Source organism: Zonotrichia albicollis, chromosome 4, assembly GCF_047830755.1.
Source record: "Zonotrichia albicollis isolate bZonAlb1 chromosome 4, bZonAlb1.hap1, whole genome shotgun sequence".
Lineage (NCBI taxonomy): Eukaryota > Metazoa > Chordata > Aves > Passeriformes > Passerellidae > Zonotrichia > Zonotrichia albicollis.
Window position 1 is genome coordinate 1,332,012 of NC_133822.1, and position 17,485 is coordinate 1,349,496.

Sequence of the window (17,485 nt, forward strand, 5' to 3'; positions counted from 1 at the left end):
AACAGTCCCATGGGAATGTCACCCAGAGTGCCATCGGAATGTCACCCGGTATCCCATGGGAATGTCACCTAAAGTCCCATGGGAATGTCACCCAGAGTCCCATGGGAATGTCACGGGGAGTCCCATGGAAATGTCACCCGGTACCCCATGGGAATGTCACCCGGTATCCCATGGGAATGTCACGGGGAGTCCCATGGAAATGTCACCCAGAGTCCCACGGGAATGTCACCTGGAACGCCATGGGAATGTCACCCGGTATCCCATGGGAATGTCACCCGGTATCCCACGGGAATGTCACCCGGTATCCCATGGGAATGTCACCCGGTATCCCACGGGAATGTCACCGGGTATCCCATGGGAATGTCACCAAAGTCCCATGGGAATGTCACCATGAGTGCCATCGGAATGTCACTCAGAGTGCCATGGGAATGTCACCCGGTATCCCATGGGAATGTCACCCGGTATCCCATGGGAATGTCGCAGGAGCAGGGGCACAGCCCGGGGACAGTGGCGGTGGCCCGGGCGGGGACAGTGTCGCAGCCCGCTGGCAGCAGGTGGCACTGGCGTGGCACAGAGCGTGTCCCCAGGCTGGGGAGGAGGAGGATGAGGATGGAGAGGAAGGCCAGGGCAGGTGAGCGGGGACAAGGGACGGGCCAGCCCTGGCACCCGCCCCAAACGCCCCCTGCACGCGGCCATCCAGCAAACAGCCCCTGTGCCTAATTAGCACCGTTAATTAATGACACACCTGGGGCAGCTCCAAGGACACCTCGGGATCCAAGGAATGGAGCGGGGGGCGCCTCGCGCTGCCTCATCCAGCCCCAAAATCATCCTGAAAATCCTAAAAATCCCAAAAAGCAGCTTGGGGGCCGCGGCTGTGCCACAGGGACGGAAGGACATCATCACCTGAAGGGCCGCAAAAAGAATGGGTGAGGGTGGAGAAGACCTGCAGGACCTTCAGCCTCACCATCATCACCTCCAGGCGGTGCCTCTGGGGATGCAGAGCCCAGGACGGAGCCCAGGGCCGTCCCTGCAGCCCAAACACCAGGCACGTCTCAAGGTATGGACAGATTTTATTAAAAAAAAAAAAAAAAAAAAAAAAGTTTACATTTGGATTATACACAGCTATTGGAGAGGTTACACCCAGAGGAGAGAGGCAGCTGCGCCACTCTAGCAACCAACACCAGGAAAAAAAAGGAAAAATAATGAAAATATAACTCAACCCAGGGGCAAACCAGATCTCTGATCTGACAGATCTCTGCTCTCACCTGACAGGAACCCAGCACAGGGGAGGGAATTGTGGCTGTGGCAAAGGGGCAGCAGGATGTGGAGGGGGAAAAAAAAGGGAAAAAATAAGAAAAAAAATATAAAATTGTGCAAGATCTCCCAGGTGCAGCGAGGAGGGAAGGGCCAGGCTGTGCCACCACCCCTGGGGCAGAGGGGCCTGGCAGTGCCCACCCGGCCTCTCCTTCCATGGGGAGAAGGCAAAGCTGCCCCAAAGCAGCTCCAGGGCTGTGGCAAACCTGGCACTGGGGAGCCCATCCCAGGGTGACGCCACCGCTGTGGGGTGAAGGAAAAAATCACCCTGAAAATGGGGAAAATAGGATTGGAGATGATTCAATAAAGCTCTCACACCTTTCCATCCACATTAGGTGGGTCAAGTTTTACTTATTGGGGGGGGGAGATTTTTTTGAGGGGAAAAGGAGATTTGGGGTGAAAAGAAAGAGGTGGGAAAGGCAGGAGGGGAAGCAGCAGTGGGGTCTGAGGGGGGACAGGAGGGACCCCAGCCCACCCTGAGCTCCTTCACTTCACCCAGCTCCTTCACCCTCACCCGGCTCCTTCACCTTCACCCTGAGCTCCTTCACCCAGCCCAGCTCCTTCTCCTTCACCTTCACCTTCACCCGGCTCCTTCACCTTCACCCAGCCCAGCTCCTTCACCCAGCCCAGCTCCTCCACCTTCACCCAGCACCTTCACCCAGCACCTTCACCTTCACCCTGAGTTCCTTCACCTTCACCCAGCTCCTTCACCCAGCCCAGCTCCTTCTCCTTCACCCTCACCTTCACCCAACTCCTTCTCCTTCACCCTCACCCAGCACCTTCACCTTCACCCAGCACCTTCACCCTCACCCAGCACCTTCACCCTGAGCTCCTTCACCCAGCCCAGCTCCTTCTCCTTCACCTTCACCTTCACCCAGCTCCTTCTCCTTCACCTTCACCCAGCCCAGCTCCTTCTCCTTCACCCTCACCTTCACCCAACTCCTTCTCCTTCACCCTCACCCAGCTCCTTCACCTTCACCCAGCTCCTTCACCCTCACCCAGCTCCTTCACCCTCACCCAGCTCCTCCACCTTCACCCAGCTCCTTCACCTTCTCCTTCACCTTCACCCGGCTCCTTCACCCAGCTCCTTCTCCTTCACCTTCTCCTTCACCTTCACCCAGCTCCTTCTCCTTCTCCTCCTTCACCTTCACCTTCACCCAGCTCCTTCACCTTCACCCAGCTCCTTCTCCTTCACCTTCTCCTTCACCTTCACCCAGCTCCTTCTCCTTCACCCTCACCTTCACCCAACTCCTTCTCCTTCACCCTCACCCAGCTCCTTCACCTTCACCTTCTCCTTCACCCAGCTCCCTCACCTTCACCTTGACCTTCACCCTCACCCAGCTCCTTCTCCTTCACCTTCACCCCAGCACCTTCACCTTCACCCAGCTCCTTCACCTTCACCTTCACCCTGCTCCTTCTCCCAGCACTTTTGGCACCTGGATTTTCCTCCCAGGCCAAAATCTGGGGTTTGTCCCAGCCCAGGAAGTGCTGGCAATGTTCATTTTTGGGGCTGAGCCACCAGCCTGCAAAGCTCAGTGAATCCATCCTGTTGTGTCTCACACAACCAGCTGTGCTTCCCCAATTTTTGGGAATTTTTTTTTTTTTTTTGGAATCCCAGCTTAGTGTTTCCCATCCCGCCCTAAATCCACGTGAGGGGAATGATGGAGATGCAAAACCCTGCAGGGGAAGGGGGGGGGTGAGGGAATTAGAACACTATTTTTATACAATATTGAAAAAATACAAATTTTTATTGTGATTTCTTTTTTTTTTTTTTTTTGGTTGCCTTTTTGGTTTTTTTTTGTTCTTTTTTTTTGTGTGTTTTTTTCTTGTTTTTTGAAGCTTTTTAAACTGAAATCACCACCCAGCACTTGACTCTACTCCTAAGTAGCACCTACAAGTAAAGGTTTATAGCACAAGCAAAACTGCCAGGGCAGCAGGAAAAGCGAGTTCAACGTGGCCCCTCCCTCCCCAAATTAATGAGCAAACAACGTGCTAGATAAGAGTTAATTACATCATTACATGTTAAATAATTAATATTACCCTCCAACAAGCCACAAATGCTAGATAGAGAACTTCAGCACAGTACTAGCCACAGCCCTACACCACTGCTGGGAGGATGGGGAGGATGAGGATGAGGAGAGGGAAATCCTTTGCTTCGTGCCCGGAATTAACAGAAAAGGAAATTCATGGTAGGATTTTTATTAAGGAAATTCATGCCAAAGCCAAGTGGGACTTGATGGAGTTTTTTTGTTTTTCTCCCCCCAAAAAGCAACAGAAATAAAAGGAACTGATTGTGCTTTATGAATCAGAGGTGGGGCCGGGCTCTGCCAGCCCCAGCTCGGTGGAGTCTCAACGGAAAAGGAAACAAAGGCCAAGAATTGTGGGGAAATGGCAAAGGTACCAGTCTGACATTCAACGCTCTGCTCCAGAGTCGCTCAGGGTGGGTTGATTTCTTCCTGCAGGTCGCATCACAAACAAAAAGATCTTGTCCAAACCCCTCCAAAAATCCCCAAAAGAAAACAGCAGGTAACATTCAGCTTTAAAAATCCATCTCAGCTTGAAGCTCCGACGCACAATTATCCCAATTCAAGTATCCCAAGGAGACATTTACTTAGCAGATTTCTAGGAACAACAGCAAAAAAAAAATTAAAAATCTCTCAGTTTGCTGCAAGACACCAGGAGAAATCCAACATTCCAATTCCCAAACATCCTGGAAAAAAAACACAAAAAAAACCCCAAAAAACCAAAAAAGAAAACCAAACCAACCAACGAAAAACCAAAGAGTGAATTCATTTGCTTCCTCAATTGGTGCTTTTTAGGCTTTTTTTTTTTTATTATTCAGCTCAAATTTTGTGTGTTTTTTTTTTTTCCTAGATAATTTTCTTTGTTAACTCTTAAGGAATTTTTATCCTGTTGTACACACACAAGCAGATGGGAACCAAGCTGGTGCAGAAGGGGGGAAGAAAGAAAGATTTAAAAAGAGACAAAAAAAAAAACCAAAACCCAAAAAGGAAAACGCAAATTGGTGCCGATGGATTCGTGGACTTGGGCCAACGGGACAATTCCGCGGAGCTGCAGCTCTGGCAAGGCCAATCCATCTGGTCAGAGGAGAATTCCCAGGACACAGCCAGGTCTGGCAGGCGACTGAACCACACTTCCAGCACGACAGGGAGGGGGGAAAAGAAAGGAAGGAAAAAAAAAACCCCAAAAATGGCCAAGCCAAGCGGGAGCCATGAAGGGCAGCAGGTTCCAGAGGAAGGAGGAGTTGGGCTCCAGGTGCATCCCAGCTCCAGGAGCTTCCTCCTCACGCGTGGAGATTCTGGGTGGTTCCTCCCTGGCAGGCAGGAGCAGGAGCATCCCTGGCTCCCCAGAGCCCCGGGGGCAGCTCAGTGCCAGGCTTGGAGGGCAGGGGAGCCACGGCTGAAATGCCACCATGGGTCTCTGCAGGGCCCCAGAGCTGCACGGGGCGGCTCCGAGCTCCAGAGCTGCACACCCTGCATGGGGCAGCTCGGAGCTCCAGAGCTGCACACCCTGCATGGGGCAGCTCGGAGCTCCAGAGCTGCACACCCTGCACAGGGCAGCTCGGAGCTCCAGAGCTGCACACCCTGCACAGTTCCAGGCTCGGAGCTCCAGAGCTGCACGCCCTGCACGGGGCAGCTCGGAGCTCCAGAGCTGCACACTCTGCATGGCGGCTCCGAGCTCCAGAGCTGCACGCCCTGCACAGGGCGGCTCCAAGCTCCAGAGCTGCACGCCCTGCACGGGGCAGCTCGGAGCTCCAGAGCTGCACACTCTGCACAGTGCCAGGCTCGGAGCTCCAGAGCTGCACACCCTGCATGGGGCAGCTCGGAGCTCCAGAGCTGCACACTCTGCATGGAGCGGCTCGGAGCTCCAGAGCTGCACGCCCTGCATGGAGCGGCTCCGAGCTCCAGAGCTGCACGCCCTGCATGGGGCAGCTCCAAGCTCCAGAGCTGCACACCCTGCATGGAGCGGCTCCGAGCTCATCCCTCGGGCTCCTTCTCCAAACACAGCCTGGGGGAGCCCTTCCATCCCTGCAGCCCAAGGGCTGGGCTTGGAGGGAACACCAACATCTGAGGTGGGACACCAACATCTGAGGGGGAATCACCAACATCTCAGGTGGGACACCAATATCTGAGGTGGAACACCAATGTCTCAGGTGGAATCACCAACACCTCAGGTGGGAACATCAACACCTCAGGTAGAACACCAACATCTCAGGTGGGACACCAACATCTGAGGTGGAACACCAACATCTGAGGTGGAACACCAACATCTGAGGTGGGAACATCAACACCCCAGGTGGAATCACCAACACCTCAGGTGGGACACCAATATCTGAGGTGGAACACCAACATCTGAGGTGGAATCACCAACATCTGAGGTGGAATCACCAACATCTGAGGTGGATCACCAACATCTGAGGTGGATCACCAACATCTGAGGTGGGACACCAATATCTGAGGTGGGAACACCAACATCTGAGGTGGAACACCAACATCTGAGGTGGGACACCAATGTCTCAGGTGGAATCACCAACACCTCAGGTGGAACACCAACATCTGAGGTGGAACACCAACATTTCAGGTGGAATCACCAACACCTCAGGTGGGACACCAACATCTGAGGTGGAAACCTCGAGCCGACACCAAATCCTTCTCTTTTTCCCTACCTTTTGTTTGGATTTTGGGGTTTTTTTGCTGACTCCCTCCCTCCCAGCACAGCTGGTTGGCAGCACACCAAAGCTGACTTGGCCAAATGGAAAATCTCAAGGCATGCATCCTGCATATTGCTACCAGAACGGAATGTTGGGAATGCTCTAACGCACCTCGGGAACCGAGAAAATCAAGACCTAAAGGGTGATATATATATATTTATATATAAACACACACATATATATATAAATATATATATATATAGCTCAATGCTAGAATTCATAAAAACCTTGTTTAGTAATAAAAAAAATTGCTTTGTTTAAATATGAATATTATAGTCTGCTTCTCATGGTTAGGAAATTAGAGTCTCTCTGAAAAGCAGGCGCCTCCTGTACTACAACTCCATGTCCTGAGCTTCGTCTTCGGAGAAGTCGGACATGGAGCTCTCGGAGGAGCTGTCCCCGGTGCCCTCTTCCTGCTCCTTTAGTGCTTCTTCTGTTGCATATTTCTGGATGTATTCTGGAGGAGAGGGGAAAAAAAGCAAAAAATGGGAAAATTAGGGGTGGGGAATCAGAAGTTGTGGGGTATTGGATAAATCAGAGAAAGGATTTCTTATAGAATTGTTGTAAAATGTATATATAAAATAAAATATATGTATAAAAATATGTATAAAATAGAATATATGTATAAAAATATAAAATATATAAAATATATAAAATATATAAAATATATATTTATATTTGTGAATAGAAAATATCACGAAACAGGACCATAAATTATCACAAAAATTAATATTGATAAATCATGTAAGTAAGTAAATTATAAATGGCATCTGATAAATCAGAGAAATGATTTCTTACAGAATTGTTGTAAAATCTATATCTATATATCTATAGATATATAGATATAGGTATATTTATCTGTATATAATATATAATATATAATATTTTATATATATTATATATAGTATATATTTATATATAAATATGTAGATATAATTATCTATATATCTATATATCTATATATCTATAATATGTATAAAGTATATAATAGATATTTAAATATATAAAAGTACATATATTTAAATATAATATATATATATGTTCTAAAATGTAATTGCGAATAAAAAATATTATGAAATAGGAGAAATGACCATAAGTTACCACAAAAATTAATAATGATAAGTCATGTAAGTATATAAGTTATAAATGGCATGTTTGATAAATCAGACAAATTATTTCTTATAGAATTGCTAATGTAAAATATAATTGTGAATAAAATTATAAGAATTATTATGAAATAGGAGAAATGACCATAAGTTACCACAAAAATTAATAATGATAAGTCATGTAAGTATATAAGTTATAAATGGCATGTTTGATAAATCAGATAAATGACTTCGTGTAGAACTGATAATATAAAATACAACGATTTTACATAATAATATGGCTGAATAATTCACAATTTAAATCAAATATTGAGAGTTCTACCCTCAAAAATCAGGAATTTCACACCAGGATTGTAACTCCTGGGTGATGTGGCAGAGCTGATCCCAGCTTTTGGAGGAGAAAAGATTTACTAAAAAGGGAAAAAGGGGAGGAGAAATTCTATAAAGAAATTCTAAAACTTGGGTGAGGGACACGGACTGAGGGCAGCGGTAACCATGGTAACAAACCGTCAGCAGGGCTGTGGCGGGAAAACTGGGGAGGACTGAACCATTTTACACACAATAGGGGGGGACAATACATAAATTGGGGGAATAACACAAGAAAATTAACAACACAAAACAACACAGAACCTGCAGCCAAGAGCCACCATTGCCTAATTAACGGCGCTAATTAGGCCTCACCTTTAATTTTCTGTTTGTACTCCTCTGGTCGGTGGAGGTACATGGCTGCAGCATCCCCATTGAGAGGATCGATGGGGTTGGGATAGGCCAGCAGCTGGGGCAGGAACGACTCGAAAATATTGGTGAGATCTGCAAGGGAACACAGAAAATCAAAAAATGGAAATAAAGGGAGGAAAATCAAAAATGGAAATAAAGGGAGGAAAATCAAAAGTGAAAATAAAGGGAGGAAAATCAAAAATGGAAATAAAGGGAGGAAAATCAAAAAGGAAAATAAAGGTTGATGGAATCAAAACTGAAAATAAAGCTGATGCTTTAAACTCTGAGGGAAACGCTCTGGGAATGAGGGGAAATAAAGGGAGGAAAATCATAAAGGAAAATAAAGGGAGGAAAACAAAAAATGGAAATAAAGGGAGGGAAATAAAAAATGGAAATAAAGGTTGATGGAATCAAAAATGAAAATAAAGGGAGGAAAACCAAAAGTGAAAATAAAGGGAGGAAAACCCAAAATGGAAATAAAGGGAGGAAAATCATAAAGGAAAATAATGGGAGGAAAACAAAAAATGAAAATAAAGGTTGATGGAATCAAAAATGAAAATAAAGGGAGGTAAATCAAAAGTGAAAATAAAGGGCAGAATCAAAAATGGAAATACAGGGAGGAAAATAAAAAATGGAAATAAAGGAGGAAAATCAAAAATGGAAATAAAGGGAGGAAAATCAAAAATGGAAATAAAGGGAGGAAAATCAAAAATGGAAATAAAGGGAGGAAAATAAAAAAGGAAAATAAAGGGAGGAAAATCAAAAATGGAAATAAAGGGAGGAAAATCATAAAGGAAAATAAGGGGAGGAAAATTAAAAATGGAAATAAAGGGAGGAAAATAAAAAAATAGAAATAAAGGGAGGAAAATAAAAAAATAGAAATAAAGGGAGGAAAATCAAAAATGGAAATAAAGGGAGGGAAATCAAAAATGGAAATAAAGGGAGGAAAATAAAATATGGAAATAAAGGTTGATGGAATCAAAAATGAAAATAAAATTGACCTGTGGTAAAAGTTTATCCCTAAAAAGCAGATTTATCCCCAAAAAGCAGATTTATCCCCAAAAAGCAGATTTATCCCTAAAAAGCAGATTTGAGCCCATGGAAACCACTCTCTGCAGCATCAGAGGCAACACCACCTCCTAACCTGCAAAAAATCTTATTTTTCTCAAGATCTTGGCTCAGGAAGGAGTTTCAAATTCAGTTTTTTTTTACTGAAATCAAAGGGAAAAAAAATCAAATCAAAGGGAAAAAAACTCCAAATTTTTCCTTTGGAAAAATTTTTACTGAAATCAAAGGGAAAAAAAAATCTCCAAAAATGGCAGAAATCATCAGGAAAATCCCAACTCACCGTAGAGAGCTGTCCAGGTTTGATTGATTACATCTAGACAGACAGTTCCTGACCTGGAACACATGGAAAAAATGGAATTAATGCTGTAAAAAACACTCTGGGAACTGAAAAATCTCCTCCCCAACCCTTCCCCAGGGGTTGGGATAAATCCTGATTTATTCTGATTTATTCCCATTTATGGCCTTTAACCACCTCCATCTGCCCAAGAGGAAATAAATGGAATTTTGCAGCCAGAAATGATGGGAAATATTTGGGATTTTGGAGGATTTTCTGCAAAGGAGAAGGAAGGATTTACTCACGCTTCGTCAATGTTGGGATGGAAGATTTTATTCATGAATCCTGCAAGGAGAAACAGAGGGAAATCAGCAAAAAAAACCACAAAAATTAATTTTTTTATATGAGAAGTCTGGAATTTATGGAACAAGGACCCAAAGCCATCCCAGCCATAAATAATCTTTAAAATGGTTCTTTTAAATATTTTTAAATTTACACAAATTTTAGCTCAACATTTGATTTTTAAAATAAAATTTATACCTATGTTCTATATATTCTATATATTTATATATTTATATTTATGTATAATATAAATATATTTTTCCCAAGAGATTTTCTATAATCTTGTTATCACAACATTAATCTACAATTATCAGCCAGAGAAGTAATAATTGAAATTTTCCATCAATACAGCAATTAATTATATAAATATATATAATATATATTATATATATAATATAATATATACAATATAATATATATAATATATATAATATATATAATATATATAATATATATAATATATATAATATATATAATATATATTTTCCCCAAAATAAATTTTCCATAAGCTTGTTATCACAACATTAATCTACAATTGTGAGCCAGAGAAGCAATAATTGAAATTTTCCATCAATACAGCAATTAATTATACATATAATATATAGAAAATATATATATTATATTTTTTCCCCAAATAAATTTTCTATAAGCTTGTTATCACAACATTAATCTACAATTGTGAGCCAGGGAGGTAATAATGGAAATTTTCCATCAATACAGCAATACAGGAAACTCTTTCCTCATTAATTACAATTATTTTCCAGAGCTCAGGCTGGGTTAGGACTGGGAGAATTCTCATTTCCATCACTTCCAGTCTCTAAAATCAGAGATTTCCATAGAAAATTTATCCCTATTATTTATAATTCTTTTCCAGAGCTCAGGAATGGGAGAATTCTCATTTCCATCACTCCCAGTGCTCCCAGTCTCTAAAAATCAAGGATTTCCACAGGAAACTTCTTCTCTATTAATTATAATTATTGCCCAGAGCTCAGGCAGGGTTAGGAATGGGATAATTTTAATTTCCATCATTCTCAGTCTCCAAAATTCAGAGATTTCCACAAAAAACTTCTTCCCTATTAATTATAATTATTTTCTAGAGCTCAGGCAGGGTCAGGAATGGGAGAATTCTCATTTCCATCATTCCCAGTCTCTAAAAATCAGAGAATTCCATATAAAATTTATGCCTATTAATTCTATTTTTTTCTAGAGCTCAGGCTGTGTTAGGAATGGGATAATCTCCTATTGGAATCTCCCGATGGAATCTCCCGTTGGAATCTCATACCAATACCATAATTTATATATAATATATAAATATAATTTATAATATATAAATATTATTTAAATAATATATTATTATTGCATTTTAAAATGTAATAATAAATGTATTAAATTTAATAAATTTAAAGTTAATTTTTTAAATTTAAAATTAAACCCTTTAATAATTAACTCCACAATAAGTGGAGTCAATTATTAAACTTTTAAATTTAGTAAAATTAAATTCAATAAACAAATTTATATAAATTTTATATAAATTTTATATAATTTTAAAATTAATAATTTTAAATTTAACAAAAGTTTAAATGTAATAATTTAAGAAATGTAAAATTTTAAAAATTGAAATGTAATAATTTAATAAATTGAAATTTAATAATTTTTAAAAATAATAATTTAAAAAATTTAAATTAAATTTTTTAAATTTAAATTTAATTTTTTTTAATAATTAATGCCACAATAAGTGGAGTTAATTATTAAAAAAACCCCACATGGAACAGAGATTGAATTGATGAACACACAAATATGCAGCCAAACCCCACTCCCAGCTCCTCCTCCTCCTTCCAAAGCCCCAAATTCCTTTTTCCTTGGGATGTGAAATCCCATAAAAATCCGTGTATTGCACTGGTCCCACAGAGCTGAGGCCCAGATCCCAGATTTTGCTGCAATGAGTGTTTGTTACCTATAGACGGGGACTTGAAGGGGTATTTGTCAGGAAGGTCGACTCGAACTTTCCACACTCCACCTTCATAGGGTGCTGCAAGGCAGGAAAGCAGGAATTAGACATTCCACAGCAAAGAGAGCACAAAGAGAAGCAGAAAATTCAGGAAAATGATCTCTGGAATAACCCCCAGCTCCACTGGGGGGAGATTTCAAAGCCTTTTCCCTCTCTGTCTCGCACATTTGAACAGATCCTGGGACATTGTGGGATCTCAGCAGCTCAGCACTGAGGTGTCACCGAGAGCACCCTTGGGGGGCCCGGGAGTCCTGGAATGTTCCAGAAGTGTCTGGTGGCTGCACTTTGATCCTACACAGGAGACGACACCTGTATGAGGACAGGAGGGTTTCACCGGGGTGAATGGTGAAGGGATTGGTTAATTAGAGAGTGAAACACAGGGTTTAGGATTTCTGTACAGGGGGGTTTAGAGAAGTAAGATGGAGGAATTGGGGCGTGTCCTGTCCTTCTTCTTCTTCTTCTTCTCCTCCATCTTCTGTGGTGATGGTGGCACTTTGGGATTGGTCATTACTAAAAGTGCACCGGGCAATAAGAATAAATGGTATTGGGGAAAAATGATAAATATTGTACACGTAACCATGGGTATAAAGATAGGTGACCGCCTGGAGGGCAGGGAGTGTGCTCATGGCTGGCTGCTGAGCAGAGCTCTGTCGGGCCGAGAGAAAATCTTTTAGATAAACAATTAATAAACATAAAAACCGAAAGAAGAACTGAAGCCTCTTCTCGTCCTTTGATACGCGGCTGCCCCAAGGCCACCCCGGGCCCTTCCAGGCCCTTCAAACAGCCCAAAACCGGACACTGGGGAAGATCTCAGCACAAAGACACCTGATTAAAACTGAGGGATGATCCCCTTACCTTGGGAGATGGGGCTAAATTAAGGTGGAAAAGCCACTTGAATGACAAAATCCATGGACATTCCCAAGAGTGAGGCAGGTTTGGATGGCCCAGGAAAGCTCAGGCTGCTGGAGGAGCTTTCCAGAGCTCCCAGGGATTTCTCCACCCATGGCCACACTCCCACCCTCACAATGGGGATTCCTCTCCATCCCCCTCAGGTTTGCCCATCTGCAAATGGCATTTCCCCATTCCCCAAGCCAGCGATTGCATTCCCATGAACTTACTTCCTTGTGGTCCATAAAACTTCACAACAAATTCGTTGAGTCCTCCTAAGATTGTGACTTCGTGTTTGCTCTCGATCCTGGTGCAGCAAGTCAAGGAAAAACATCCAGGGCAGGAAACAAAACCCAAGGAATGCACTCAGAGCCCACTGACCCAAATATTCAGAATATCCCAAGCCCCACACGGAATTTGAGTGTCCTGACACATCTGAGTGACCACAGTGACGTTGGCAAAGCCAATTCCCCACCCTGCCCTGAGGAACCTTGGGGTGAATCCTCAGAGTTTCCCATTCCCCATCCCCTCCTGCACAGAGCGAGCTCAGATCTGGGGGAGCACTGGGACGTGTCTGAAATAAACCCACTGCTCCAATGAATTCCATTCTTCCCTCGCACAGCTCCCATGGAAATCCTGGCAATCCCAGGTTAATCTGACCAAAAACCTGCTGAGTCTGGGGTGAAATGGGGGGAAAAGAATAACAGGGAGAATCAAAGTGTGTGGGGAGAAGGGAACACAAAGGGAAAGAAAGGAATAGAAAAGGGAAAGGCAGGTGGGAAAGAAGGGAACAGAAAAGGGAAAGGAAAATGGGGAAGAAGAGAATAGAAAGGGAAAGGAAAGTGGGAAAGAAGGGAAAGACAAGTGGGGAAAAAGGGGAATGAATACAAGTGGGAAAGATGGGAAAGACAAGTGGGAAAAAGGGGAATACAAAGGGAAGGGCAAGTGGGAAAGAAGGGAAGACAAAAAGAAAGACAAGTGGGAAAGATGGGAATACAAAGGGAAAGACAAGTGGGAAAGAAGGGAACAGAAAAGGGAAAGGAAAATGGGGAAGAAGGGAATAGAAAAGGGAAAGGAAAATGGGGAAGAAGGGAATAGAAAGGGAAAGGCAAGTGGGAAAGAGGAAAATACAAAGGGAAAGGCAAGTGGGAAAGATGGGAACAGAAAAGGGAAAGGAAAATGGGGAAGAAGGGAATAGAAAGGGAAAAGCAAGTGGGAAAGGAAGGAATACAAAAAGACAGACAAGTGGGAAAGAGGGGAATACAAAAAGAAAAACAAGTAGGAATGAAGGGAATAGAAAGGGAAAGGCAAGTGGGAAAGAAAGGAATACAGAAAGACAAACAAGTGGGGAAGAAGGGAACAGAAAAGGGAAAGACAAGTGGGAAAGAGGAAAATACAAAGGGAAAGGAAAATGGGAAAGAAGGGAATAGAAAGGGAAAGGTAAGTGGGAAAGAGGAAAATACAAAGGGAAAGGAAAATGGGAAAGAAGGGAATACAAAGGGAAAGGCAAGTGGGAAAGATGGGAATAGAAAGGGAAAGGTAAGTGGGAAAGAGGAAAATACAAAGGGAAAGGCAAGTGGGAAAGATGGGAATACAAAGGGAAAGGAAAATGGGAAAGAAGGGAATAGAAAGGGAAAGGTAAGTGGGAAAGAGGAAAATACAAAGGGAAAGGAAAATGGGGAAGAAGGGAACACAAAGGGAAAAGCAGGAAAGCTTCACTCCAAGCCAGGCTCAGTTCAGACAATCACTGGAGGTGTTTCAGCACTGAAGCCTGATAAGGAATCTGCTGTAAATCAGGGTTAATGGATTGGGAATAACATCCTACAGGAATTCCCTTTCATCAGTGCTGTGGGTAGGAATTCCAAGGGAAGCAGGAGAAAAGCAAAGGTTTGTTCCCAGCTGAACCCTGGTGCTGCAGCACTGAGGCTGCTCCCATTTCATATTTCATATAAATATGAATGGGAATATTTCATATAAAGATCCTTCAATCACAGCAGCAATGTTCCAGCTGTAGGAAACTGCAATTCCCCTTTGGATGGAGAAGCTTTCCTGCTTTCACTTCACCAAGATTGCCCAGGACTGCAGGAATTCCACAGACCCTGGGCACACACTGAGATGTTCCTAACCCACCAGGAATTCCCAAAAACCACCAGGAACAAACAATTCCCACCTCAGAGCCCTGATTTTAATGACAATCCATGAAATCTGCTGGATGTCACCACGGGCTGGGTGAGGCCCCTGCATCCCAAAGTTCCAAACTCCACTCCGGCAGTTTTTGTGAGGAGATCCCAGTCTGGGATCCCTCAGGATTTACTGCAATTCCTCAGGAACAACAACTCCCAAACTGGACAGACTTTTCCCACAGAGTCAGCCCCAAAAGGGTTTGCACACAAGAACCTCCTTCCCCTCCTTCTCACAGGGAGAGGGAAAAGTTTAATCCGTTTGTTTTGGCTCTGGAATTTTCTGGGTTCAGCAGGAGCTGCTCTGCCCTAAAACTCCACAGCAAGAAATTTCCCACCCAGAGGGCAGCTGGGAACAGAAATGCCCTCAGAGCAGTGATTTTCCTGCTGAAACCCAATGGAATCTCTGGAAAAGCAGCAGGCCTGTGGGGAGGAGCCTCCCAAGGAAGGGTTGTGCCTGAGGGACATTTGTCACCAAATCTTTTCATGGCACTCAAACTGTAAATCTTCCTGCTGTGGTACTCATTCCTCAGGAAATGTACCCCTGGATGACTGCTCCAGGCTCCCCAAGTCCTGCACAGCCCCAGTGTGGGCAGTGATGGCCTAGAAAATGTTTAATTGTCTGCATTTTCACACTCACAGAAGCTTCATGGATCACATTAAGCACAAATGGTTTTACTTTGGACTAAATCGAGTCCTGCTTAATAAAAACCAGCTCTCCCAGGCTGGTTTTTATTAAGCAGGACTTGATTTAATCCTAAGTAAACCAAGGATTAAATCAAGTGGATGCTCCTCAGCTCCCTGAGTCAATGCCAGCTGTAAATTAAAGCTGAGTTTCCCACACTCAGACTCAATCCTGATGTTGCCAAACTCAAAAAACATTAATGAACCACACAGGGCCATATCTGAACATTGTCCTTGTTGTGGCAAAGATTTAAAATTCCTATTAAAAAAAAAAAAAATCAGTGAGTGAATTAGTTCGTGAAAGGGAGAAACACTGGGATGAAAGGTTTGGGAACAACCACGTTGTTTATCAACACAATAACAGAAATTCCTCCCTGTGAGGGCAGTGAGAGCCTGGCACAAATCCCAGAGCAGCCCCTGCATCCCTGCAATGCCCAAGGCCAGGCTGGGCACTGGAAGTGTCCCTGCCATGGTTTGGGTTGGAATCTTTAAGGTCTCTTCCCACCCAAACCATTCCCTGAGTGCATAACTGAGGACAGAGTGAAAATAAAGTGGATTTCAGCAACATCAGCACAGGGGAAAGCTCTGGAAACAGCAGAAATGAAGCTGGGAAAGGCTTCCTTCCTTGAAATGAGGTGAGTTCCAGTTACAGCCCTCACTCTCTCAGCAAGGAAAAGATGCCCAGCAAAGTGAAATCCTGGAATGCCACCAACACAGGAGCTGAGAGCACTCCTGGGAGAGCTGCATGGAGCTGCTGCAGAGAACATTCCACCTCAAAGCTTCTCCCATCTCCAGAAAGCCCTCAGGAAGGGGGGCAGGCACTGCAGGAGCTGGGAAATGCAGGAATGTGAGGAAATGCAGGAATCTTGGAAATGCAGGAATCTGAGGAAATGCTGGAATCTGAGGAAACGCAGCAATCTGAGGAAATGCAGCAATCTGAGGAAATGCAGCAATCTGAGGAAATGCAGGAATGTGAGGAAACGCAGGAATCTTGGAAACGCAGCAATCTGAGGAAACGCAGCAATGTGAGGAAATGCAGGAATGTGAGGAAATGCAGGAATGTGAGGCAACGCAGCAATCTTGGAAATGCAGCAATGTGAGGAAATGCAGGAATGTGAGGAAATGCAGCAATCTGAGGAAATGCTGGAATCTGAGGAAACGCAGCAATCTGAGGAAACGCAGCAATCTGAGGAAACGCAGCAATCTGAGGAAATGCAGCAATCTGAGGAAATACAGGAATCTGAGGAAATGCAGGAATCTGAGGAAATGAAATGCAGCAATCTGAGGAAACGCAGGAATCTGAGGAAACGCAGGAATCTGAGGAAACGCAGGAATCTGAGGAAACACAGGAATGTGAGGAAATGCAGCAATCTGAGGAAATGCAGGAATCTGAGGAAATGCAGGAATGTGAGGAAACGCAGGAATCTGAGGAAACGCAGGAATCTGAGGAAACGCAGGAATCTGAGGAAACGCAGGAATCTGAGGAAACGCAGCAATCTGAGGAAATGCAGGAATCTGAGGAAACGCAGCAATCTGAGGAAACGCAGCAATCTGAGGAAATGCAGCAATCTGAGGAAATGCAGGAATCTGAGGAAATGCAGGAATGTTAGGAAACGCAGCAATCTGAAGAAATGCAGCAATGTGAGGAAATGCAGGAATCTGAGGAAATGCAGCAATCTGAGGAAATGCAGCAATCTTGGAAACGCAGCAATCTGAGGAAACGCAGGAATCTGATGAAAATGCAGGAATCTGAGGAAACGCAGCAATCTTGGAAATGCAGCAATCTGAGGAAATGCAGCAATCTGAGGAAATGCAGCAATCTTGGAAACGCAGGTATCTGAGGAAATGCAGGAATGTGAGGAAACGCAGCAATCTGAGGAAATGCAGGAATCTGAGGAAACGCAGGAATGTGAGGAAACGCAGCAATGTGAGGAAATGCTGGAATCTGAGGAAACGCAGGAATCTGAGGAAACGCAGGAATGTGAGGAAACGCAGCAATCTGAGGAAACGCAGGAATGTGAGGAAACGCAGGAATCTGAGGAAATGCAGGAATGTGAGGAAACGCAGGAATCTGAGGAAACGCAGGAATCTGAGGAAATGTAGCAATCTGAGGAAACGCAGCAATCTGAGGAAATGCAGCAATCTGAGGAAACGCAGGAATCTGAGGAAATG

The 17,485-nt window shown here is 43.9% G+C and overlaps 1 protein-coding gene and 2 long non-coding RNA genes across 4 annotated transcripts in view; 1 reads left to right on the plus strand and 2 right to left on the minus strand.

The window, feature by feature from the left end:
* Window positions 1-1,080: 1,080 nt before the first annotated feature.
* LOC141728995 (uncharacterized) lies at window positions 1,081-5,039 on the minus strand. Of its 2 annotated transcripts, none has more exons than XR_012580242.1 (3): window positions 2,685-5,039; window positions 2,460-2,608; window positions 1,081-1,798 (listed from the first exon to the last, which is right to left on the minus strand). It is a non-coding gene; the product is annotated as an uncharacterized LOC141728995 (long non-coding RNA). The 2 variants fall into 2 exon arrangements; XR_012580243.1 differs by having other exon boundaries at window positions 2,460-2,497; window positions 2,685-5,038.
* A 272-nt stretch (window positions 5,040-5,311) lies between these two features.
* LOC141728996 (uncharacterized) lies at window positions 5,312-6,174 on the plus strand. The gene is made up of 3 exons (XR_012580244.1): window positions 5,312-5,448; window positions 5,693-5,734; window positions 5,795-6,174. It is a non-coding gene; the product is annotated as an uncharacterized LOC141728996 (long non-coding RNA).
* An 8-nt stretch (window positions 6,175-6,182) lies between these two features.
* The window catches only part of LOC102061418 (ubiquitin-conjugating enzyme E2 H), a 37,139-nt gene continuing 25,836 nt past the window's right edge, over window positions 6,183-17,485 (minus strand). The window contains exons 2-7 of the mRNA XM_074540337.1: window positions 12,680-12,756; window positions 11,508-11,582; window positions 9,517-9,556; window positions 9,218-9,270; window positions 7,834-7,962; window positions 6,183-6,503 (exon numbers count right to left, since the gene is read on the minus strand). Coding sequence (XP_074396438.1) covers window positions 6,379-6,503; window positions 7,834-7,962; window positions 9,218-9,270; window positions 9,517-9,556; window positions 11,508-11,582; window positions 12,680-12,756 — 499 coding nt within the window. The 3' untranslated portion in view covers window positions 6,183-6,378. The remainder of the gene's footprint in view (window positions 6,504-7,833; window positions 7,963-9,217; window positions 9,271-9,516; window positions 9,557-11,507; window positions 11,583-12,679; window positions 12,757-17,485) is intronic.